The 27327-nt window shown below is 41.1% G+C and overlaps 1 protein-coding gene across 13 annotated transcripts in view; it reads right to left on the bottom strand.

The window, feature by feature from the left end:
- LOC126364990 (peripheral plasma membrane protein CASK) overlaps positions 1–27327 on the bottom strand; it is a 1315013-nt gene that overhangs the window by 204595 nt on the left and 1083091 nt on the right. For 9 of the 13 annotated variants that reach the window (XM_050008113.1, XM_050008103.1, XM_050008110.1 and 6 more), the window contains exons 2-4: positions 26468–26659; positions 10281–10445; positions 3356–3424 (exon numbers count right to left, since the gene is read on the bottom strand). In XM_050008113.1, the coding sequence (XP_049864070.1) occupies positions 3356–3424; positions 10281–10445; positions 26468–26659 (426 nt within the window). Of the gene's footprint in view, positions 1–3349; positions 3425–10280; positions 10446–26467; positions 26660–27327 lie in introns of all 13 variants that reach the window. The other 4 variants (XM_050008106.1, XM_050008111.1, XM_050008108.1 and 1 more) reach the window with 1 other exon arrangement.

Raw genomic sequence — 27327 nt, 5'->3', positions numbered from 1 at the left:
GAATCCGGTAAAACATCACATCCCCAACATTGCTGTCGCCGGAAAAAGATCCTGCAAGAACGGGACCAATGACAACTGAAGAGAATCAGTCAGTGTGACAGAAGTGCAAGCCTTCTGCAAATTTTTTCATATTTCAATGCTGGGCCATCAACAAGTGTCAGCATGCGAACCATTCAATGAAACATCATCAATATGGGCTTTCGGAGCCAACTCGTATACCCTCAATGACAGCACGACACAAAGTTTTATGCCCCGCCTGGACCCGTCAATGCCAATATTGGACCATCAATGACAGGAAACATGTTGCCTGGTGGACAAGTCTTGTTTCTAATTGGCTCGAGAGGTTGGATGTGCGTGGGTATGAAGACAACCTCATGAATCCATGGACCCTGCACGCCAGCAGGGTACTGTTCAGGCTGGTAGATGCTCTGCAATGGTGTGGGGAATGTGCAAGTGGAGTGATATGGGACCCCTAATACATCTAGACACGACTCTGACAGGTGACATGTACATAAGCATCCTGTCTGATCACCTGCATCCATTCATGTCCATTGTGCATTCCCAAGGACTTGAGCAATTCCAGCAGGAAAATGCAACACCCCACACATCCGGAATTGTTATAGAGAGGCTCTAGGAACACTCTTCTGAGTTTAAACACTTCCACTGGTGCCACCAAACTCCCCAGATGTGAACATTATTGAGCATATCTGGGCTGCCCTACAATGTGCTGTTCAGAAAGGATCTCCATCCCCTCTTACTCTTACAGATGTATGGACAACCCTGAAGTATTCATGGTGCCAGCTCCCCACAGCACTACTTCATACATTAGTCAAGTCCATGCTAAATTGTGTTGTGGCACTTCTGCATGCTCACGGGAGACCTACACAATATTAGGCAAATGTACTAGTTTATTTGGCTTTCGGTGTATTACTTACTCATACAGTACGATGAGTAGGACTCAACTTTCATTTGCAAGGAGGTTACCCAAATCATGACCGAACTGGCATTCTGGATTAATAACATTGGCCTCATACACAAATCACCCAGAGATTGGGCTCTGGCAGTCTGTCACACCACATATGGAAATAGCAGGTTGGTTACTAAGTCTATGCCTAAAAAACAAACATAAAAACACAAGGAAACATAGACAACATGGTTTAGAAATTTCCTGAAGGATATGGTAAACGACATTCCGCCCCTTAAATCAATATGAAAATGGCATCCAACCACAAAAAGTAAAAGTAAATGCGCAACCAAAAAATAATAGACCCTGATATGAGCCCCATGCTTCAGAAAGCTAAATACATCAAGTATGTGGTTTTTCAAGTTGCTAACCAAGTAAAGTTTCATCTTCACCTTTTTATCTTCCAACTACTATGTGATGAACTTCACTTCTTAAGTTTGTGCTAAATCACGATTTAAATGGATGTGCTGTGTCAGTATTCTGCTCTGTAAAAATAGTTTCAACAGTAGATGAATTTATAACTTTTGAACGAATTTTTTTTTGTTCTGCTGAGGAAAGTCTGTTACATAGCAAATGATGTGCCAATCTGTTTTTTTTTTTTTCCCCTTAAATTTAATGCCAACTTTCTCAAAATTCACACTACTGGTCTGTACCAGGAGTGCATACAGTTCTTATATTTTTTTAAAAATAAAACAGAGTAATAAACTAATTATTCAAAGGTGCATTTTGATCTTACTCAGTTTACACAGCCCTGTAACATCCAATAGTTAATCGAGTACTGTGCACAAGGTGATGTTTTGTAGGGCTGAACATGTACAAACAATATTTACAGTTTCATTCAATCAGTTTTGCCATACATAAAGCTTTATTATTTGTGCAACAAGTGTTTACGTGTGGTGTGTGGGGAGGGGGGGATAGTGTAGTTTGTGTTAAAATCTGACATGCATTTTATTGCTTTTCCTTCAATCCCTTCATTTTCTTTGGAGGAGGAACAAAAGTCCATCCATTTCCTTTGTGTCAATTTATGTGCAACAAACTTTCCTTTCATATTTATGTAGTAACATATCTCAACACAAAACGTTGTTTCATATCACATTTTTTTGCAGGAACTATTTTCTATTCAACAGCTGTATAATTACGCACACTTTCTTTGCGGAATGTGCGTACAAAGTAGTGATGGAAGTAGTTCTTCTGAAGTTATTACACATATTTACCAACAATTTGAATAAAATCCTTAAGGAGATTAGGAATCCTTAACGACAGTAGGTCACATCATTCTGAAAACTAAATAGCAGCTAACAAAGGAAAGCAAATATTTCAGCCAACAAGTAACAGTTTTCTACAGGTGACAAAACTGCTAGGTTGTTGAGGACAGTCCACTGATGTACCAGGGCTGTGATAACTAAAATAAGATGCAATATATAGGCCACTTTCACAACAGAGTACTTCCATCATCCCACACAGGGCCGTTGCAAGTTGTTTGAAATGTTGGATTTTATTTTGTATTTGCTATTTAGTTATCAGAACGATCCAGCTGTAAAGCCCTAAAAGATTTTATTAAAATAGTTACTGGCCTTGATAGCCTATACACCTACATTTCCTGAGAATATCATCACAGCTTCAGTTTTAAGTTGAATTTATGTTTGTAATGCATACTTCATTCAACAACGGAAAACAACTTTAAAAACATGCAAGATGGCTTTTTGCAGAACTGAGAACCTTCTTTTTTAACCGTAAGCTGATATCTTTCTTTTACAATGAAGCAGTGAACGACAGAATGAAGTTTTAGTTTTTCTCAAAGCAATAAATGGAAAATTTGTAGGAAGTGAGATACAACACACATAATAAAACTGAGATAACCACTGTGATCTCAAGGTTTGGGCTACTAGCAAATTTGTGTATTTCTGAAGAAATCAAAAATACAGAATAAAACAAAAAAAGAAAGAAGGCACATGATCAGCAGCACACAAATGTAGAATCTGAACATTTACACCCATTCACTGGACACTCACATGCAACAATTTATGAGTTCTGTGAAGTGATTGTGTAAATTTTCCATTATCAGAGTGCATGGAGAATTATAGTTTTGAGTGCCTCAACAGAACTGTGACTGCCATACTGTCAAAATGTGTGATAAATAAGAATGCAGCACTGTGCAGGAAAAAAGAATATGGTACTTTTTAATTACTATTTTTCATATTTAATTTTATATTGGCCAATTATTTACGTATATTTTCTAAAATACAAATAAATTAGCCTGCTTCCCATGTTCATAGAAGGTGAAAAAGGTGTAAACTAATTAGAAGAGCACAGAGTGCATCATTCATATGCAGAGCTGGCAAGCTTATTCCTATCAAGCAACTGCTGTGATGAAGCTGGGCTTACTTGTACCTCACAGGGCGGTGGAGCACTCCTGTATGATGGAACAATTTTGAAGGTGACTGATCCTCGTGCTTCTCTCTGTAACAAACAGAAAGTAGTATTACCTCACCAATTTGAATGAATTACTTTTATTATTACACTGACTGTTCTCTGACCAAGCTTCTTAAACTTGGCTAAAAGATTTATACTCACAAGTTCGTGTTAACTTCAATAAATGAATTCCTGGAGCTTAAATAATAAAATTTGGTGAAGGATAAAAATAAAAATTATAAATCTGACTATCTCATGAAACATAATTTCTTAATTACTGATTAGAAAATAGAATTTTTCATTAGCCCATAAGAAGAAATAATGTAAAGGCTGTTAAGTCTCAGTGTACCTATATTGCCTCATTGAATTTGGCTTTATAAATATAATCTGTTGGATAACTCTGGCAAGTATCGTACTTTCAATACACAAAATGACACACTAGAATTATTATTATCTGAAAGATCATAGATAAAAGACACTCACTTACAAAAGACTGCACGACTTTTTGAAGAAGAATAAATTGCACAAAATGGTTTCAGAAATATTGTTCAAAGATGATAATAGCATTAAAAATGCCACTGATCTCCAAAAGAAATCATCTGCAACACTAAAGTAAAAATAACGTGTAAAAAGTATTTTCTTGGAAGTAAAGAAAATTTAAAATATAGATTAACTTTACTCATAACTGAACTAGAGTGACAAGCTAAGCTACATAGTGATATAATTAGGTAGCAGCCTTGTTGAGTGAACATCTGTATGCAATTTTTAGAACAAGTGTTAGATAATCACATTACATGAGTGAAACTGCTGACAAGTTATGACCAAGTGATGTTAACAAACAGCTGCAATACTAAAACAGTATCTGTAGTTTGTCAAGACACAATATGCAACACGAGAAAATCCAGATATTGCTGGTATATATTTCCTGAAATCTCTACACTCATTATTATCCTTCCTATTTGACTTTTGCTTTTGTATCCACAAGGCCACAAAATTTTGTTACTGAAGATCATTGTTGCTGGATATTTCCTTTGTGAAACGCAATAATGGAAGTTCCTGGATGGAAAAATATGTAAAATAAAGGAAAGGCAACTATTTACCTATATATAAATGTGTGTGTGTCACAAAGAAAAATGTATTAGAGAACACTTAACATTAACTTTCAATCTCTTGCCCTTTTTCTAATCAGAGTACCCACACATTTTCACACACATCCACACAGACATCCAAACATAAATGCTCGTGGTAGCAGCAACCATGCACATTTAGGTTTGTGTGTGTGTGTGTGTGTGTGTGTGTGTGTGTGTGTGTGTGTGTGTGTGTGTGTGTGTGTCCGCACGTGCACCCATACTAGAAAAAGAGCAAGAGCTCAAAAGAAGTTAGTGTTAACTGTTTTCTGTGATGTGTTTCAGTCTGCCATGCACCCATGTTCTTTTGTGTATTGGTTTGTTTTTCTATCTGTGTGCCATTTGTTGTGCTCACTACCATTACTATATGACAGTACACCGCCCCTGCTTTTATAAATGAAGGTTATTTGCTAAGTTGGGTATCTTATCAGCACTCACTTTCCATTTGTTGTTACTCTTTTACTTCTTATATTACTGTGTACTTGTTTTGTAGTTTACACTGTGATAGCAAAACTTTGCCAGTACCCAGCATGAGCTATACAACTGCTTCCTCTACAATTCTTGAGGTTGATTAATCCACGTGCCTCACACTTTCAGTTGCCTGTCAGATGTGTCACGGACCTTCTATATTGGTTACTATATTGTTGTTTTGACCTAGCTCATTAATTAGTGAGTTTGAGGAAATCCACAATTTACAGGGTCCATCACGACCAATCACCTAATGTGATTTTATACGTACCTCTATGGCAAAGCCTCAGTGTTGCCACACATCTACAGACGACTTCACTAAAGGCAACAGCACTGTTGGTTTCAGGTCTCTTCTTTTGCCTTACAAAGTGTACAGGTGCTACGCCACATAGAAAGTGCTACGTTCATTAAGATAAACCATTTTTATTTAAAATTCAGTTAGTTGTGTTAGAGTACTTATCAGCAGGAACTTTTTGCCTACTTGTTTAATAACAATTCTACTGAATTACAGTATGTTGTCCTCAGGACACCCTGAGGTGCTGTGTGGAATTCCCCTAGAGATTAATCATCATCTATGTCTACATACCATATACTCTGCAAGCCACTGCATTGTGTGGCAGAGAATACACTTTACTTTGCATTACTGTCAACCAAACACAAGAAGATAAATCTCTCCAAAAGAGGTCTATGTAAGAGGCAGCAATAATTTTGGCATTTTTTCAAAGTTAGTTCAGTCTAGATCACTATTATTCTATTTATTTATATTTAACATTACTGTTTCTGGCACTGCCATCAACAGACCATCCCGTATGTCAACATCTGAACATGGTGTATCTCATCGCAAGCAGCTGAAGTTGGGTACTTTAATACCAGTAGCATTATTGTCATGAGAACTGGCTGAGAAGCTGGGATAACATTATCACTACAGTACGTGTGTCTTTCCAACTTGACTGTAGTCGGTGTACCCACACTTCAGTAACACCACATCTGGTTGTTTTTCCATGTACCACGGTCAATGTTTTCTTATTGGTGGTGTTGTTGTCACTGCCACATTCAGTTGAAAGACTGGTTTGATGCAGCTCTCCTTGCTAGTCTATTCTGTACAAGCCTCTTCATCTCTTCGCAAGTATTGTGATGATCATTCATTCAAATTAGTAGCCAGGCTTTGGTCCCCCTCTGCAATTTTTACATCATGTTTCCCTCCATTACCAAAATGATGATTCCCTGATGCCTCATGATGTGTCCTATCATCTGATTACTTCTTTTAGTCAAGTTGTACCATAAATTTATATTCTTCACCATTTGATTCAGCACCTCCTCATTAGTTACCCAATTTATCTCCTAATACTATCTGTTCTTCAGCATTCCTTTGACGCACCACATTTCAAAATGTTCAATCCCCTTCTTGCCTGAACAGTTTCTAGTCCACATTCCACTTCTGTATAAGGCTACACTCCAGTCAAATACCTTCAAAAATGACTTCCTCGCAATTACATTTGTATTCAGTGTAAACAAATTCCCCATTTTCAGAATCATTTTTCTCGCTATTGTTAATCTACATTTTAAATCCTCTCTACTTTGCCCAGCATCAGTTACTTTGCTGCCCAAATAGCAAAACTCATCTTCTATTTTGGTAGTTCATTTTGCCTGATTTATTTCAACTTCATTCCATTATCCCTAAAACCTCATTTCAAGACACCATCAATTCTGATTCAAGTGTTCTTCCAAGGCATTGGAATCTACATCACGCCAATCAATGATGTGCGGACACTACAGGATTGCATCTTCAATGTGTGCCTGCAGATACAACAACAACCAGGAATACTTCAAAGGATGCATCATACTATGTAGCTGGAACATTGCAACCTTCCACTAAGCCAGTTGCCAATGCCCTGCTCTGCAGAAATCCACAAGAAGTGCCTCACCACTGCTGTCAATTTAGCACCAGCACACTGGAGATCCCATCTACTTAACAGCACATGTCCACTGTACACTGTGCTACCTTGTCTGTTGCTTCCTACAGTGCCAAACTATTATGTGAAGATGGAAACACACTCAAACGACTGGGTTGGTTACATTAATTAATGACCTGTGTTTGTCCTTGGGCCTGTCCACAGCCACTTCAAAACAGTGACAGGGTGGAGCTAAGATGAATAAATTAATAAAAAGTAAGTGAAGTAGTTATTGTGTCCTCACCGGGCCCTCCTCCAGCTGTGCTTGTCCATCCCAGCTTTGGCGTAGAATACTATCAGTACACCTTGTCCATTCCACAACAGAACCTATGTTCAGTTTGAGAATAACTTTATGTTAAACTATTTGTTTTCAACCACTCAGTTAACACATTCCAATATGCAGTGTAACTCCTAACTGGAACTTATCCCTAGCCATATAAATCCAAAATCCAATTCAATTCAATTTAAACAAACTAACTGGAAAATTTAAAACAATCCACCTGCAGAGAGAGAGAGAGAGAGAGAGAGAGAGAGAGAGAGAGAGAGAGAGAGAGAGAGAGTGGCAATATCAAGAAAATAAAATTAAAAAATAAACTGCCTGACAATGGGACATACAAAGATACATCATTTGACAACAAAGGCTAGGTCTCATTATGTATATACATGATCCACATTCAAAGCTTTCAAAACTGGGCACTGCTTTTCCTTTTGAGGCAAGGAAGGGTACAGACAAGGGATTGTACAAAAGGCATTCAAAAAGTTTTGCCCAGTCATCTCTATTTTTTTTTTTTAGGAGGAGAATGAATTTTTTTGTGAAAATACTTGGAACATTTAGCTATAAGTTGGTATATACAAGTATTTTCTTTTATTTACAGGTGAGCCACAATGGACCATGAAGCAGATGTCAGGTTGCGACAATGGTCAGTGATGGAGTCTCTCTTCAAGACCGATGATGACTCTGCCACGTCGATTCACAGGAAATTGCTCCCTATTTACGAGGAGGACCCAGTGGATCGCAGTAGTATACAGTGGTGGTTGCAGAGGTTTATAGAAGGTGATTTATCTCTACTGGACAATCTACAATGCGGAAGACCATCAACGGCAGTGAGTGATGGGAATAAGGAGACCATTGATCAAGTCATCCAAAACGACAGATGTGTGATGACATGACAGCTTGCTGAAATGACTCGTTTGTCACTGTGTAGTGTGGTATCACTTGTAGAGTCACTAGAGTACAGAAAAATCTGTACACGTGGGGTGCACAGATTATTGAAATGAAAAGGGTGAGGAAGAATGGGTGTGAGGGTCTCATGCAGACCTTTACTGAAGAGTGGAAACAGTGTTTCCATGGTGTCATTACCCAGGATGAAACATGGTTGTTTTTGTCCGAACCTGAGAGCAAAACCCAATCCATGGAGTAGCATAATCTGGGTTCCCTCAGAAGAAGAAACCAAGACTTTCATGAACAGCAGGCCAATACATGAAGGCCTCCTCCTTCTGGGGTCAGTGTGGTGTCATATTCATTGATTTTTTGGAACCTGGCTCCACAATTAACCCAGACCATTACTGTTTGTCATTGGACAAGCTGCAACATGCCATCAAGACCATCGAGCCCAGCTTCAAGGTCAGCTCATCAGACTACACCATGACAATGCCAAACCCCACACAGCCCTTATGAAGCAGGAGAAAATCAGGAAAATGGGTTGGAAAATTGTTCCTCGCCCTCTCTAAGTCCACACTTGGCTTAGTCTGATTTTTACCTCTTTCGTCTTCTGAAGGCCCACCTGCATGGTAAAACATTTGATAGTGACAAAGACCTTATTTCCTGTGTCAAGCAATGGTGTAAATGTTAATCCCCAGGATTTTACCAAAGAGCAATTACACCATGGAAAGAATGTACGGCCAGATGCATCACAGCTGATGGAGGCTACACTGAGTGGGCTCAATGTATAGCTGAATGTTCCAAATACGTTCACAAACAAATTCATTCTCCTCCTGCCAAAAATAAAAAAATTAGAGACGACTGCGCAAAATGTTTCGAAAGCTCTTTGTACATGTCTTGTTTCACTGACAAATGTATGAATTAACCATGAAAGAATACGGAGCATCTGTGCAATGGTGGCAATGAGACATGGCGTTTGTGTGTTTCCGATTTCCCTTGTTAGTTTGTTTTCATGCAAATGATTTTATATGACTTAAATGTTATTATATGTATTTGTGTTGAATAAGTGAACAAAACCTTTTATACCTGAAACCAAAAAATGATAACCTCCTGAATTATATCATGGTTTTTTGAAGGACTAAATGCTGGTTTATAAAAGTTTTTAGTTGTTGCTTGAGTGAGTCATCAGTAAGCCAATTAAAGAATGGAATAAAATGCCCTGAGTTGAGAAAAGTCATGGGATAACGATATGCACATGCACAGATGGTGATACACATGGTGTAAAATGGCAGTACTTTGCAGAGCTGTCATTTGTACTAGGGTGATTCATGTGAAAAGGTTTCCGACGTGATTATGGATATGTGTAAAATTGTCGGTGCATGAAACAACCGCATAAATCAATGTGGGACATACTAGTAACGTATCTGTTAGAACAGTGCAGCAAAATCTGATGTTAACGGGCTATGGGAGCAAACAACTGACACAAGTGCTTTTGCTAACAGCACGAACTAGACGGTTGTGACTCTCCTGAGCTTGTACCACATCGGTTGGTCCATAGACGACTGCAAAACTATGGCTGAGTCAGATGACTCACAATTTCAGTTGGTAAGAGCTGACAGTAAGTGTCGAGTGTGGTGTATACCCCGTGAAGCCATGGACCCAAGTCGTCAACAAGGCACTGTGTAAGCTGGTGGTGGTTCCATAATGGTGTGGGCTGTGTTTACATCGAATGGACTGGGTCCTCTGGTCCAACTGAATGGATCATTGACTGGAAATGGTTATTTTTTGCTTCTTGGAGACCATTTACAGCCATTCATGGACTTCATGTTCCCAAACAACAATGTCATCTCACCAGGCCGCAACTATTTGCAATTCTTTTAAAAAACATTTTGGACTGTTTAAGTGAATGATTTGGCCACCCAGATTGCCCCACATGAATCTCACTGAAACTTTTACGGACACAATCAATAGGTCTGTTCATGCACAAAATACTGCTCTGGCAGCACTTTTGCAATTATGGATAGCTATAGAGGCAGCATGGCTCGATGTTTCTGCAGGGGACTTCCAACAACTTGTTGAGTTCATGCCACATTGAGCTGCTTTACTACACTGGGCAAATGGAGGCCGACATAATATTAGGAGGTATCCCACAACTTTTATCACCTCAGTGTCATGAGTCAACTATTGGTACTTACCAGTATCTTCTGTAAGGCGTTGACCGACTGGTTGGCAACAGGAATTCCGTTGATTTCTCTGATTTCATCGCCTACATGAAGAGTGGCCTGTCGGTGTATCATGCCTCCATGCATAATACGAGCCACGATACACTTTCCCTCTTCATTCATCTTCAGCGTTATACCCTAAAATAAAGATAATGTTGTATTAGTATTTGGTATTGGATACAAATTTTATATTCATTTATTTATTTGTCTTTACCCAATATCTGTTGACACTGATAACTTTACAATGAAAGCTCCAAATCACATTTACTAGTTCGCCATTTTACGGCTAGAAATTTGTAGTATAGCTATCACATTAATGTGGTGCCCTTGGAACTGGTAAGTAAGACTATACACACTTTATGTTATACAAATCTGAAGTTTTTGCACAGAATTTAACAATTTGAGGAATACACAATATTGAATTTTTATTTCCTTCTGAGCTTAATTTTTACAGTGGATGATGGGTTTGAACAATACACGAGGATGAAAAGATTTACTATGTACATTCAAATTCCCTAACACTATAAACACTCTTATCAACTAACAACTGATGAAGGTGCATCTGAAAAACATCACTTCAAATGTCGCTTGCTTGTTATACATCTTCATCCCTTTGTTTTTAAAACTACTTTGGATCTTGCAAAGTTTTGTAAATTTCATGTCTATGTTATTTCTACTTCTAGTTTTATCGGAACACACATAGCTGTTCTGCAAGGTGATACACTCATTTGCTTTTTGTGGAGAGAAAATGTGTTTTTATTTAAAGGGAGGATGCAGACAAGATGTTTAGAACATTATATGCTTTCAACTCCAGAAACTGTCCTCACAGCTTTGTCCCACATGCGAAGATAGTACTAGCAGCATGAGAGTTGGTCCACAGTTTTACTGAATACTACAGACGAAACTGAGAGAAGATATAGTAGTAAGAGGGCAATAGCAGTTGTTTGCTAACTAATACTTTTCATTTTCTTAATAAAAATACTACTCTGGATAATTTGGTACATAACTATTCGATATGGTTGTTTCAAGTAAGTCTGCAATCCAGGAGTATCCCGAGAAGTCTAACAGAGCAGAATCATTTACTTTTTCATTCAGCATGGGGAGGAAGAAATACATACAGCAGTTTCAGTCTTGTTCCTGTTTAGAATACGTTTATTATTGTGGAGCCATATGACAGACTTTCCTAGTACAGGCTTGCTTCACATCCTTCATGTTGTTATCAATGGTAATTGGGGTAGTGTCATCAGCTTATATTGTGGACTTGTGAATCAATAAAGTAGACAAGTCATTGATGAACACCATAATAAGAAAGGGTCCAAGCACTGAACCTTGTGGCACACCTCTACAAGCTGATAGGGCGTTTAATTGAGAGTTATTTACCCTAACAACCTGAGTTCTGTTAGTCAAGTATGATCTAATTAATGCCAGTTCATTATTCTTGATACCATAGAACTCTAGCATTTCGTGTGGCACAATGTCAAATAATTTCCGCAGATCTAGCTGTAAAGCATAAGCGAAGGGATTGTTCACAAAATCATCAAGAAGTTGTTCTACCACATTTACTGTAAATCTACCCTAAAACTAAAGAGCGAGGAGGAAATCAGATTGTGATCCTCAAAATAGCTTAAAATATGCTCAAATGTGCAGTTCCTCCCTACTTTGACAGAAAATCAAGAGATTAGGACAATAAAATACTTCGTGTGTTTTCTGTGAAATTACAGGCAACGGGAAATACAGATTCAAACCTCAAAAGGCCACTTCTATCCAAAAAAAGCAACAAAAAGTTAATGTCATATAATATTAGGAGGTGGTGGTGGTTAGTGTTTAACGTCCCGTCGACAACGAGGTCATTAGGGACGGAGCGCAAGCTCAGGTTAGGGAAGGATTGGGAAGGAAATCGGCCGTGCCCTTTCAAAGGAACCATCCTGGCATTTGCCTGAAACGATTTCGGGAAATCACGGAAAACCTAAATCAGGATGGCCGGAGTCCAGTGTGCTAACCACTGCGCCATATATAATATTAGGAAAACTACCGTTTTCCGCGACTGATGGCAATACCGTTATTCTCACTTGCACTGGTTTATGTTGCCTCATCTTTGAAAACTACTAAGAGGATACAGCAGTCTGGTATTCACCGTATGTGTTACTTGTACGTGAACAACAGCACATACAAGTATCACCATAGAGTACAAACAAGTCTATCATAAGTATATCCCCACAGATCTGGCTGACAAAACTTCTGAGACTACATTTTGTTGCGTTTGTCTGGTAAGGGTCCTTTGATCGTAGTGGTGAACACAACGGGCAGAAATGGAAAAATAGATTCTACAATAAACTGAACTCTCACAGTAAAAGTAATATTCAACAACAAAGTAAATAAGGATGATTTGTAATAACTGTAAACAACAAATCATGGCATTAAAACTAAGATTAATAAATGAAATTAACGTAAGAAGCTGCTAAATATCAATTCTGTGAAGGAACTGTTAAGTGTAGTGAGCGACTGAAAGTATTATTGAGTTACATATCAGAAATACGAACACTAGATTATTGTAAGGAGAATAGCCTGCAATTTGGATACAGTACTTTGGAAAGCGACTGAAATTAATTGTAAACAAACAGTTCCACAAAGAATAGATGAGTAAAGAACATCTGAGAATATTATACAAATGAGTGAAAATTTTAGTACCGTGTCATGTACCGACGATGCAAGCACCTTCTACATCTAACTTCACCAGCATAGAACGGGGCCGCACCTACACTACTCGCCATTAAAATTGCTGCACCAAGAAGAAATGTAGATGATAAACGGGTATTCATTTGACAAATATATCATACGAGAACTGACATGTGATTACATTTTCACGCAATTTGGGTGCATAGATCCTGAGAAATCGATACCCAGAACAACCACCTCTGCCAATAATAACGGCCTTGAAACGCCTGGGCATTGAGTAAAGCAGAGCTTGGATGGCGTGTACAGGTACAGTTGCCCATGCAGCTTCAACACGATACCACAGTTCATCAAGAGTAGTGACTGGCGTATTGTGACGAGCTAGTTGCTCGACGACCATTGACCAGACGTTTTCAATTGGTGAGAGATCTGGAGAATGTGCTGGCCAGGGCAGCAGCCGAACATTTTCTGTATCCAGAAAGGCCCGTAAAAGGGCCTGCAATATGCGATCGTGCATTATCCTGAAATGTGGGATTTCGCAGGGATCGAATGAAGGGTAGAGCCACGGGTCGTAACACATCTGAAATGTAACGTCCACTGTTTAAAGTGCCGTCAATCCGAACAAGAGGTGACCAAGACGTGTAACTAATGGCTTCCCATACCATCACGCTGGGTGATACGCCAGTATGGCCCATGACGAATACACGCTTCCAATGTGCCTTAACCGTGATGTCGCCAAACACGGATGCGACCATCATGATGCTGTAAACAGAACCTGGATTCATCCGAAAAAATGACGTTTAAGATTCGTGCACCCAGGTTCGTCGTTGAGTACACCATCGCAGGCGCTCCTGCCTGTGATGCAGCGTCAAGGGTAACCGCAGCCATGGTCTCCGAGCTGCATCTCGACTGCTAGTGATACGAGGCCGTTGGGATCCAGCACGACGTTCCGTATTACCCTCCTGAACCCACCGATTCCATATTCAACTAACAGTCGTTGGATCTCGACCAACGCGAGCAGAAATGTCGCGTTACTACACTCCTGGAAATTGAAATAAGAACACCGTGAACTCATTGTCCCAGGAAGGGGAAACTTTATTGACACATTCCTGGGGTCAGATACATCACATGATCACATTGACAGAACCACAGGCACATAGACACAGGCGACAGAGCATGCACAATGTCGGCACTAGTACAGTGTATATCCACCTTTCGCAGCAATGCAGGCTGCTATTCTCCCATGGAGACGATCGTAGAGATGCTGGACGTAGTCCTGTGGAACGGCTTGCCATGCCATTTCCACCTGGTGCCTCAGTTGGACCAGCGTTCGTGCTGGACGTGCAGACCGCGTGAGACGACGCTTCATCCAGTCCCAAACATGCTCAATGGGGGGCAGATCCGGAGATCTTGCTGGCCAGGGTAGTTGACTTACACCTTCTAGAGCACGTTGGGTGGCACGGGATACATGCGGACGTGCATTGTCCTGTTGGAACAGCAAGTTCCCTTGCCGGTCTAGGAATGGTAGAACGATGGGTTCGATGACGGTTTGGATGTACCATGCACTATTCAGTGTCCCCTCGACGATCACCAGAGGTGTACGGCCAGTGTAGGAGATCGCTCCCCACACCATGATGCCGGGTGTTGGCCCTGTGTGCCTTGGTCGTATGCAGTCCTGATTGTGGCGCTCACCTGCACGGCGCCAAACACGCATACGACCATCATTGGCACCAAGGCAGAAGTGACTCTCATCGCTGAGGACGACACGTCTCCATTCGTCCCTCCATTCACACCTGTCGCGACACCACTGGAGGCGGGCTGCACGATGTTGGGGCGTGAGCGGAAGACGGCCTAACGGTGTGCGGGACCGTAGCCCAGCTTCATGGAGACGGTTGCGAATGGTCCTCGCCGATACCCCAGGAGCAACAGTGTCCCTCATTTGCTGGGAAGTGGCGGTGCGGTCCCCTACGGCACTGCGTAGGATCCTACGGTCTTGGCGTGCATCCGTGCGTCGCTGCGGTCCGGTCCCAGGTCGACGGGCACGTGCACCTTCCGCCGACCACTGGCGACAACATCGATGTACTGTGGAGACCTCACGCCCAACGTGTTGAGCAATTCGGCGGTACGTCCACCCGGCCTCCCGCATGCCCACTATACGCCCTCGCTCAAAGTCCGTCAACTGCACATACGGTTCACGTCCACGCTGTCGCGGCATGCTACCAGTGTTAAAGACTGCGATGGAGCTCCGTATGCCACGGCAAACTGGCTGACACTGACGGCGGCGGTGCACAAATGCTGCGCAGCTAGCGCCATTCCACGGCCAACACCGCGGTTCCTGGTGTGTCCGCTGTGCCGTGCGTGTGATCATTGCTTGTACAGCCCTCTCGCAGTGTCCGGAGCAAGTATGGTGGGTCTGACACACCGGTGTCAATGTGTTCTTTTTTCCATTTCCAGGAGTGTATAAACCGCAATCGCGATAGGCTACAATCCGACCTTTATCAAAGTCGGAAACGTGATGGTATGCATTTCTCCTCCTTACACGAGGCATCACAACAACATCTCACCAGGCAACGTCGGTCAACTGCTGTTTCTGTCTTAGAAATCGGTTGGAAACGTTCCTCATATCAGTACGTTGTAGGTGTCGCCACCGGCGCCAACCTTGTGTGAATGCTCTGAAAATCTAATCATTTGCATATCACAGCATCTTCTTCCTGTCGGTTAACTTTCGCGTCTGTAGCACGTCATCTTCGTGGTGTAGGAATTTTAATGGGTAGTAGTATATTAAAGCAAATGTGAATATATTTGATATCTCAGAAAAATGAGGCGCATCCAATGATGCAGCAATATTTCAATATATTTAAAGCTACAGAAGTTAATATTTCACAGCGAATAAAAATTTTCACAATGAACCCCTGAATTAACAATTTTAAACGTTTCATGCGATTTTAACATAAGATATCTCACACGATGACAGTGCACTATAGCTATCATCACTGGAAGCCACGTATCTGTATCTATTTTATTCTTCATTTATTACGTTTTTTCAGCCTTTTCATCATGCATATGTCTGTCAGATCATCATATCCTCCACAATTACACAGAAAATGATCACAGCACGAATAACTCACATTTTGTCACGCTTGTTCATTTATTTGACTAAAAGTTTGCCATTTTGCCAGTAACTTTATTTAAATATTAATTACAACTGATAACACAAAATCAAGGTAATTTAAGAAGGGGTCAGTCGCATATGTCAGCTGACACCACCTTTGTAAAAGAGTGCAAAGGACGCTTCTGACAAGCAGGCCTAAATAACTGTTTAAACCATATGTCAGGACAATCTGTGGTCATTTATCATGGGCGCATTTGCGCAACGATACTGGCTTATTTATTCATGAAAAAACCTTTATTTATAATTATTGTGAATGGTTTTTGTGTGACAATGTTTATAACATTTCTTTATTTAAGTATTACTGTAATATATTAGTTTAGCCCGGAAAATGGTCATGTTGAGTCAAATCTACATCTACACAGGTACAGCCACTGTACGGTGCGTGGCCTAGGGTACCCTGTATCACAATTAGTCATTTCCTTTCCCGTTGTACTTGCAAACAGAGCGAGGGCAAAATTAATAGATATGCTTCCGTATGAACCCTAACATCTCGTATCTCATCTTCGTGGTCCTTATGCGCAATGTATGTTGGTGGTAGTAGAATCGTTTCGAAGTCAGCTTCAAATGCCGGTTCTCTAAATTTTCTGTATAGTGCTGCTCGAAAAGAACGCCGCCTTCCCTTCAGGGATTTCCGTTTGAATTTCCGAGGCATCTCCGTAATATCTGCGTGTTGTTCGAACCTATCAGTAACAAATCTAACAGCCCGCTTCCGGCTTGCTTCCTTGTGTTGCTTCAATCCGACCTGGTACGGATGCCAAACACTCGAGCAGCGCTCAAGAATAAGTCGTACCAGCTTCCTCCATGCATTTACAGATGAACTAATCTTTCCTAAAATTATTCCAATAAACCGAACCTACTACGGTGTCGTAGCAGGCGGAGAGGTGATACTCCGATGTGGCGCGTCCCCGGGTGATGGATAGGGGTGTCCTCGCCTGCTTGCCGGCGGATGTGAGTGAAATAAAATAGCTCTCGCGGACCAAACACTCAACCTCTATGGTTCACAACCATAGTTGTAATTCGGAGCTTGCTCCATCCAAGGCTCAATGCCTTCGACAGTCAAATATGGAAGGAAATCTTTTAAGAAAATCTCCACCGCTTGGCGCTACCCAAGGAAGACTGCACTCGGATACGGTGGGCAGTCACTTAAAAGATAAGTTGGATGAGACCAAAGACCGAAACAGAAATTAAAAATGAAACAAATAAATTATTTAGCAACATTTAACATTAACTCCCTGGCACAAGTAGGAAAATTGAAAATTCTAACTAATGAACTAGACAAACAAGGGATCCTAATAGCAGGACTACAAGAGATGAGGAATTCGGACCAGGTGCCCATGGAATCTCAAGGTTATAGAATATACAAAGGCATCCCGGGAGAAAGAGTGATGAAAAATTGTCCACAATTTGGTACGGTATCCATAGTCAACTTAAAAATAATGGATTCGATAACAGATCTCCAGGCCCAATCTCCTAGGCTCTCGACGCTGACAGTAAAAGCATCAAATAAAATCTATACAATGATTAACGCCCATGCCCCCACGAATGATAAAAACAATAGGAGAAAAACCAGAGAAGAGACGGATGAATTCTGGGACCTACTAGATCAAACAGTGACAAATATAAACAAAAATCATAGTAAAATTTTAATAGGTGATTTCAATGCACAACTGGGCAATGAAAAGAGATACAGGGACATAATAGGAAAATGGATGGCTCAAAAACGAACCAATAAAAATGGTATAAGATTAGTAGAATTCTGTAGAAACCATAACATGATATCAAAATCGACCTATTTTATGAGAAAACCCAATAAACTAAAGACATGGAAACACCCAGATTGGAAAAAGGGGGAATGGCAATTAGATCACGTCTGTATGGACAAAAATTACCATAAAGAAATCCAAAATGTTAAAGTACTTAGAGGAATAGACATGGGGTCAGACCATTACATGGTGAAAATCAAATGTAAATTCACACCTGCAAAGAAACCAAAATCCACACTTAACATAAGAAAAATATATGACCCTAATAAACAATGATCAATATAAAGAACTAACTAAAAAAATTGAGAAAACTGATAAATTAGAAGAGATAGTCCCGAAACTAAAAGAAATAGCCAAAAAAAATTGCCCCACCAAACCCAAGGAAAAAGCATCAATGGTGGAATGAGGAATGCGATAAAGCATTTGAAAATAGACACCAAGCATGGTTAAATCATCAAAGCCAGAAAACAGAGAAATCACAAGAAGAAATGACTAAACAAAGAAAACTAACTCAAAAAACAATCAGAAGTACTAAAAGACAATATCAAAAGAGCGTTATTCAACAAATAGAAATAGATCATAAAAAGACAAATTCAAGGGATTATTATAAAATATTTAGTAAACAACTTCAAAAATATGAACCACTAACACTCATGCTAAAAGATACAACCGGAAAAATAGCACACAACAATAAAGATAATGCCCAAATTCTAGCAGATGCATTCGATCAACTACTGAATGGTGAAGAACCAAAAGAACGGCTTCATATAAACACAGAAACGCCCATAAAAACTTCAACAGAATACATTGGTCCATCAAACATTAATGAAGTAAATCAAGCCATTAAAAAATTGAAAAATTATAAAGCTAGTGGCGAAGACCAAACATTTGCAGAGCTGTAGAAAAATGCATCAGAATCAAGTAAAGAATCACTTCACCAATGTTTAATTAAAATGTGGAATGATGAAACATTGCCGGAACATTGGACAACAGCAGTAATACACCCTCTACACAAGAAAGGAGATAGAACTAATCCGGACAACTATAGAGGAATCTCTCTCTTGGATTGTACATATAAAATATTTTCTAGAATAATTTATAATCGATGCAAAGGTGATCTGGAAAAAGAATTAGGGGATTACCAAGGAGGATTTCGACCATGGCGCAGCTGTCCGGAACAAATCATAACACTAAAATTGGTAATGGATATTTACAAAAGAAGACAGAAACAAATGATTATAACTTTCGTGGACTTTAAAAAAGCATATGATAGTATTCACAGACCTTCAATGTTGAAAATACTACGAAATCTTGGATTACATCCTAAACTAGTGAAGATGAAAAGCTTAACTTTAATACTAAATCAAAGGTGAAGTTCAGAAGTGAAATGTCTGAACCCTTCACAATTAAAACAGGACTAAGACAAGGTGATGTATTATCACCCCTTCTGTTCAACTGTACTCTGGAATATTTAATGAGAGAATGGTATAAAGAAAATAAAAATATATATAAAAATTGGGTACAATAAAGACAAAATTAGCCTAAATTGTTTGGGATTTGCAGATGATCTGGCACTACTAGCCAACAACATTCAAGAGGCTAGGGATCAACTCACAAATCTCCAAAATATTGCAGGAAAAGTAGGATTAACAATTTCATTTGAAAAAACAAAAATAATGGCAACAGACCCCCTTGTAATAAATAGTGTACAGATGTGTGGGACTGATATAGAAATTGCAAAACGATTTAAGTACCTTGGAGAAAATATAACCTATAACTTAAATGAAAAAATGTCCTGGACAGAGAGAACTAATAAATTATCAAGAGCCCAAAAAGTATCCAGAAACACATACAACAAAAAATGTTTGTCAATAAATACAAAATTAAAACATTACAAGACTGTTGTCCAACCAGAAATAACCTATGGAAGTGAAACCCTGTTTAAGCTAAATCAAAAGAACAACACAGACAAAATTCTAAAAATAGAAAGAATAATAATAAGGACATGCATCAATAAAAAGTACCAAAAAGCAGGAGAATGGCGTATTGTCCCAAATGCAGTACTATATCAGGAGATAGGACCAGTAACGGATACCATGAGAAAGAAGAGAATATCATTTTTTTGCCATCTATTGAGAATACCTGAAGACAGATTAACACGCAAAATTTTGGAGAAACTCTGGAAACAAAAACAACAACCTGTCTGGATAAAGGAAATAAAAGAAGACATGAAAGAACTAGACATAACGCTGGAGGACTTGAAAACCAAATCAAAACAAGCAAATAAATTAAAAAATAGAAATATTAGATTCTTGCCAAAAATTGATAAAAGAGAAACAACTAAAAGGGTATTTTCAGAAGAGGAACGAAAACAAAGATCAGATAGAATGAAGAAATACTGGAAAGCCAAGAAGGAAAAAAACAATGAGAAATCTTAGGAAGACCGGAAAGAAATTGACTGAAGTGGTCCAATGAGGCCGTAAAAGCACAATAAAAAAACCGAAGTCGACCATTCGCCTTTGCTACCATAGTTCTCACATGCTCGTTCCACCTCATATCGCTTTGTAACGTTATGCTCCGATATTTAAACCACTTGACTGTGTCACGCAGTGACATTAGTAATATTGTGCCCGAACATTACAGGTTTGTTCTTCCTACTGGTCCTCATTAACCCATACTTTTCCACATTTAGAAATGAAATGAAATGATCGTACGGCATTGTTGGCCGGGAGGCCCCATTCGGGGGAGTTCGGCCGCCGTATTGTAAGTCCTCTTTAGTTGACGCCACTTCGGCGACTTGCGAGTCATTTGATGAAGGACACACAACACCCAGTCCCCTGCCGGGAATCGAACCCGGGCCCCTTGCGTGGTAGGCGGTAGCGCTACCGCTACGCTACGGAGGCGGACTCCACATTTAGAATTAGCTGCCATTCATCACAGAAACTAGAAATTTTGCCTAAGTCGTCTTGTATCTTCTTACAGTCACTCAACATCGACGCCTCAACCGTACACCGCACCACCATCAGCAAATAACTGCAGATTACTGCCCACCCTGTACGCCAAATCATTTATGTATGTAGAGAACAACATCGGTCCTATTACACTACCCTGGGACACTCCTGACGATCCCCTTGTCTCTAATGAACGCTCGCCATAGAGGACAACATATTGGGTTTATTACCTAAAGAAGTTTTTCGAGTCACTCGCATATCTGTGAACTTATTCCATATCCTCATATCTTCGTTAACAGTCTGCTATGGGGCACTGCGTCAAACACCTTCCGGAAATCTAAAAGTATGGCATCTGCCTACTGCCCTTCATCCACAGTTCGCAGTATATCGTGATAAAACGGCAAGCTGAGTTTCGCACGAGCGATGCTTTCTAAAACGATATCGATTCGGGGACATAGGCTTCTGAGTCTGTAGAAAGTTTATTATATTCAACTGAGAATATGTTCAAGGATTCTGCAGCAAACCAAAGTTAAGGATACTGGTCTGTAATTTTGCGGGTCCGTTCTTCTACCCTTCTTGTATACAGGAATCACATGCGCTTGTTTTTTTTTTTTCAGTCGCTTGGGAGTTTGCGCGCTAGATATTCACGATAAATGCAGGGCAGGTAAGGAGCTAATACCGTAGAGCAATCTTTGTAAAACCGAAACAGGATTTCATCCAGACGTGGTGACTTTCAAATGTTTCAGTTGTTTCTCTACGCCAGGGAAGCTTACTACTACGTCGTCCATACGGGAGTGTCACCGATGGTCAAATGGCGGTATGTCTGTACGATTCTCATGTGTGAATGATTTCTTGAATGTGAAATTTAAAACTTCAGCTTTCGTTTTCCTATCTTCAACTGCTGTACCAGACTGGTCAACAAGAGACTGAATGAAAACATTAGACCCGCTTAGCGATTTTACAAAGGAGCATACAGGGTGTTTCAAAAATGACCGGTATATTTGAAACGGCAATACAAACTAAACGAGCAGCGATAGAAATACACCGTTTGTTGCAATATGCTTGGGACAACAGTACATTTTCAGGCGGACAAACTTTCGAAATTACAGTAGTTACAATTGTCAACAACAGATGGCGCTGCGGTCTGGGAAACTCTATAGTACGATATTTTCCACATATCCACCATGCGTAGCAATAATATGGCGTAGTCTCTGAATGAAATTACCCGAAACCTTTGACAACGTGTGTGGCGGAATGGCTTCACATGCAGATGAGATGTACTGCTTCAGCTGTTCAATTGTTTCTGGATTCTGGAGGTACACCTGGTCTTTCAAGTGTCCCCACAGAAAGAAGTCACAAGGGTTCATGTCTGGCGAATAGGGAGGCCAATCCACGCCGCCTCCTGTATGTTTCGGATAGCCCAAAGCAATCACGCGATCATCGAAATATTCATTCAGGAAATTAAAGACGTCGGCCGTGCGATGTGGCCGGGCACTATCTTGCATAAACCACGAGGTGTTCGCAGTGCCGTCTAAGGCAGTTTGTACCGCCACAAATTCACGAAGATAGTCCAGATAGCGTGATGCAGTAATCGTTTCGGATCTGAAAAATGGGCCAATGATTCCTTTGGAAGAAATGGCGGCCCAGACCAGTACTTTTTGAGGATGCAGGGACGATGGGACTGCAACATGGGGCTTTTCGGTTCCCCATATGCTCCAGTTCTGTTCATTGACGAAGCCGTCCAGGTAAAAGTAAGCTTCGTCAGTAAACCAAATGCTGCCCACATGCATATCGCCGTCATCAATCCTGTGCACTATATCGTTAGCGAATGTCTCTCGTGCAGCAATGGTAGCGGCGCTGAGGGGTCGCCGCGTTTGAATTTTGTGTGGATAGAGATGTAAACTCTGGCGCATGAGACGATACGTGGACGTTGGCGTCATTTTGACCGCAGCTGCAACACGGTGAACGGAAACCCGAGGCCGCTGTTGGATCACCTGCTGCACTAGCTGCGCGTTGCCCTCTGTGGTTGCCGTACGCGGTCGCCCCATCTTTCCAGCACGTTCATCCGTCACGTTCCCAGGCCGCTGAAATTTTTCAAACAGATCCTTTATTGTATCGCTTTTCGGTTCTTTGGTTACATTAAACCTCCGTTGAAAACGTCGTCTTGTTGCAACAACACTGTGTTCTAGGTGGTGGAATTCCAACACCAGAAAAATCCTCTGTTCTAAGGAATAAACCATGTTGTCCACAGCGCACTTGCACGTTGTGAACAGCACACGCTTACAGCAGAAAGACGACGTACAGAATGGCGCACCCACAGACTGCGTTGTCTTCTATATCTTTCACATCACTTGCAGCGCCATCTGTTGTTGAAAATTGTAACTACTGTAATTTCGAAAGTTTGTCCGCCTGAAAATGTACTGTTGTCCCAAGCGTATTGCAACAAACGGTGTATTTCTATCGTTGCTCGTTTAGTTTTTATTGCCGTTTCAAATATGCCGGTCATTTTTGAAACGCCCTGTAATTTTCTCGTGTTCTCTACCGGATCTTTTGCTAAGGTGTGACGGTGATAGCTGTTGTATGCTTCGCACATAGAGCTTTCCACAGACGCACGATCTCTACTGTCCTTTGCTTGTCGCCGTTTGTGCGTTCTCTTTTGAACCAGAGAGCAGCAGCCTCTGCTTTCTCACCATCTTTTGTATTTCGTTATTAAACCATGATGGGTCTTTCCATCCCTTATCCACTCACTGGACTTGTAATTCGCCAGCTCACGATTTACAATGTGTTTAAACTTTGCCCATACTTCCGCTACGTCCATCTTACTGAAACTAAGTGGTGTCAATTCACTGTCTAAGTGAGATGCTAACAACTGTTAACCTGCTGCATCTAGAAGAAACATTCTCCTATCCTTCTTAACTGATTTATTAACTTTCATAACCATACTTGCTGTAACGACATCATGATCGCTAATCCTCGTTTCTATACTGACACTTTCGATAAGATCCAGCCTATTTGTTGTGCTAAAGGGTTTACGATATTTCCATTGCGTGTGGGTTGCCGAGCTAGCTGCTCAAGACAGTGTTCAGAAAAAGTGTTCAAAAGTATTTCGCATGACTGTCTGTCTGTACCCCTGCAATGAATCCATAGGCACCCCACTCTATACTCGGTAGGTTAAAGTCACCTCTAACTAATATCGCATGACGTGAGTATTTATGCACTACTGATCATGTATTTTCTTAGAATGATTCTAGAACTGTCACAGCGGAATTTGGTGGCCGGTAAAAACATCCAACAAATTGGTTTCACCTACACCTATCATACATAACAAGATAACTTCACTGTCACACTCAACTACGACCTCAATAGAGACAATATTTTTGTGAACTGCAATGAAACATTCCCCCTCCTATGGCCTCTAATCTACTTTTCCGATATTCGTTCTACGACTCGCTAGATATCTCAAAGCTTTCCATGTCAGACTTCAGACAGGTCTTGGTCCCCAAGAACAATTTGAGTATGAGAACTTTCCTGGAGGACAGTAAATTCCCTAACTTTATTACTATTACTTCAACAGTTCATTGATAAAATTTCGATAGTCGAAGTGTCTTTACTCTGAACGCCAGCTGACTTCCCTTGCTACGTACCGACTGGCGAGTGTTCACCAGAGCACCTCAAACTACCACCTAGCCTAAAAAAAACCTCATGTGCACTCAACAAGTACTCTTCCGCACGAGTAACTGCTTCCTTTGTGTAGTGGACCCCTGATATCAATGGGAATCCTGCAATTCCCCACACGATAACACAGGTCTAAAATCTGTAGGCATGACTGGTTGTAGAGCTTAAGAACGACGTATTTTTGGTGGAGAAGCCTTCAGGCAATGGAAAAGCAGACAGTAGTAGAACACTACGGGGGTCAAGTGGAGACTGAGACTTTTTGCGGGAAGAGGTCAAGGGCGCGATTCTGAATACTTTTACACCTGTGCCTGATGCAGGCTCACCTATCTGTGGTAACGAGTGAAATTCCATTGTGTAGGTGACTGATGCTGGGCACCGAATGGCTGCTACTATACTTGAACTCCTGAAGGGACTTATATTTCGTTATGTCTGCATGTGCTTCAGTGCAGTACTCTTAGTGTTGCATATCTTTGAGGAGTATTTAGCTTGGGGATTTCGCTACCATTCTTGTAACGCTCTCAATGTAACTTTACTACCATTTGATAAGAATATTTCCTGCCTGCATTTTAATTCAATTATGACCACTTCTCGTTTATTTTCGATGTCCTTTATAGGGTAAACATTATTCAACACAACTCTCTGTCACCTACATCAATTACAGTGTTTAGAATAGAGCCCTTGTACTTTCACTTTTATTTCGTATTTCTGTGTACTTTATTAACTCGCAATTCTAGCCAACGCATAGATTATCTGAGTGTAGGATTACAGCTACAGGTTATTATTTGCGCTGAGATAGCTGCAGGGTGCATGAAAGCAGACATGCGCGGTGTGACTCTATGATTACAACCAGCTATTCTTTTTAAACAGAACTGTGTACAGCCCAGGTGCCTATAGTATTAGTAACCACAGGTATAGATGCCACTGGTTAACAAGTGTGGGATGCTGTTTGGAAAAGCAACTAAACCAGCAGTAACCGTTAGGAACCGTCGCAAGGCCAATTGAGACGTCTTTGCTAGCCGCCTTTATCACCATGGTCGACTGTTGGGTATATCACTACGACTTCGAAACAAAGGCGTGAAACATGCAGTGGAAAAGTGGGCTCACCATCGCCAAAAACAGCCAAGACCAGGTCATCCTAGGATACGGTGACGTGGAGGTTTTTTTTTCCGGATCATCGTGGTGTGGTGCTACCAGACTTTGCTCGTAAGGAGCCAACTATCACTGAAGCATACCAACAGAGACTCCCGATTAGAATACATCAGGCATTCCCACAACGATGACGAGGTGGTTTTCAGTGTGGAACATTTCATGAAAAGCCAAGACTTCTAAAAGCAAGGTTTCCACCAAGCCATCCATTGGTGGGGAATATGTTACAGATTCAATGGATGTCTACAGAATTAACTTCATCACTAAGTTTCACAGTCGCAGCATAATTTTCCAGAGTAATAAAACTTTATGACTATCACTGGTAAGTATGCAGAAACAAAGCCAATGCAAACTGTCACACCTTTACAACTGAGGCAGAATAGAAGAGAGGGGAACAAAAAAGGAAAGAAAGAGAGTGGGAGGGGAATACAGGAGAGGGCGATGTGGAGAGGAGGGAAGGGGTAGGGTGAGTTAAGGGGGACAGAAGGTGAGGAGGGGATGAGGGAAGGGAAAGAGTAGGAGGGTGGGATTGAATAGAGACAAGGGCAGGTTTGAGGGGATGGGGAGGGAGGGGATTAGGGAGGTGGAGGGAAGAAGAGAAGGTGAGATTGGAGAGGAGGATAAGGGGGGAGAGAGGGTTTAGGGACAGAGAGAGGATAGTTGGGAGATGATGGGGGAGAGGGGATAATGAGAGGGGGGGATAGGGTGAGAGTGGCAGATGGGAGGAAGGGAAAGAGGGGGGAGAGGAGAGGAGAGAGCGTAGGCGGGCGGTGTACTCACCATGGGCTCGTCCGTATTCTTCTGGAACTGGACGAGCCGGACGCGCGTCACGTTCTCCATGTCGATGTCGCCATTGGGGCCATCCAGTTCGTCGCCGCCGTTGAGATAGGGCAGCAGCGGCGGCGGCGTGACGCGCAGCGCGTCCTCCCCGTACACCTCGTGCGCCACCACGTCGTGCGCCTGTAGCAGCGCCTGCAACAGCAACATCGTCCCTCACGTCACATCTTCGATGTCGCTGAGATCAAAGTGCTAAGGCACCAGTAAGTCTGATTTGAGTGGTAAGTACTGGTTTGAGTATCACAATGCTTTAGCAGAAATGGACATGACCACTTGTGATCGAGGTTAACACAAAATTCTAACCACGATATGACCTGATTTTTTTGTTCCCTGTCTCATAACTGCTCTTCTCGATCTAGGAAGGTACACACCGCTATCTTCCTGACTTTCGAGTTCAGCCTAACCCTACAAAATAGTCGACCAACGAGCAGTGTGGGAGAGATTCGCTGGCTTTCATTTGTGTTACAGGCATTCTGCTGCCTTCCACACTGTCAGTATTTCTCTGTATGGTGTTGCCTTCTAACAACATCTCTCGCACTGGCATTGAGCACTCGAATGTTCAGGGACGTTCCCATTTACGTCTCGGGATATCCTCTGACAGAACACAGAAAACTTGAGAGATTGTTTTACGAGCACTTGGCAGCTATCTCGAATGTCAAGTTAACTTCAGTGTATATGAAGAAGACTATAATTGTTGACGCGCCGACTTTTGATTGGATCCTTCACTGCCAAAAGGCCTGTACGTATAAGTTCGGTAACTGAAAATTTATGCTGGACGGGTATTCGAACCCGGATTTCCCGTT

Source organism: Schistocerca gregaria, chromosome 1 (genome assembly GCF_023897955.1).
Source record: "Schistocerca gregaria isolate iqSchGreg1 chromosome 1, iqSchGreg1.2, whole genome shotgun sequence".
Classification (NCBI taxonomy): Eukaryota; Metazoa; Arthropoda; class Insecta; order Orthoptera; family Acrididae; genus Schistocerca; species Schistocerca gregaria.
This window is presented reverse-complemented; position numbering and strand designations above follow the sequence as displayed.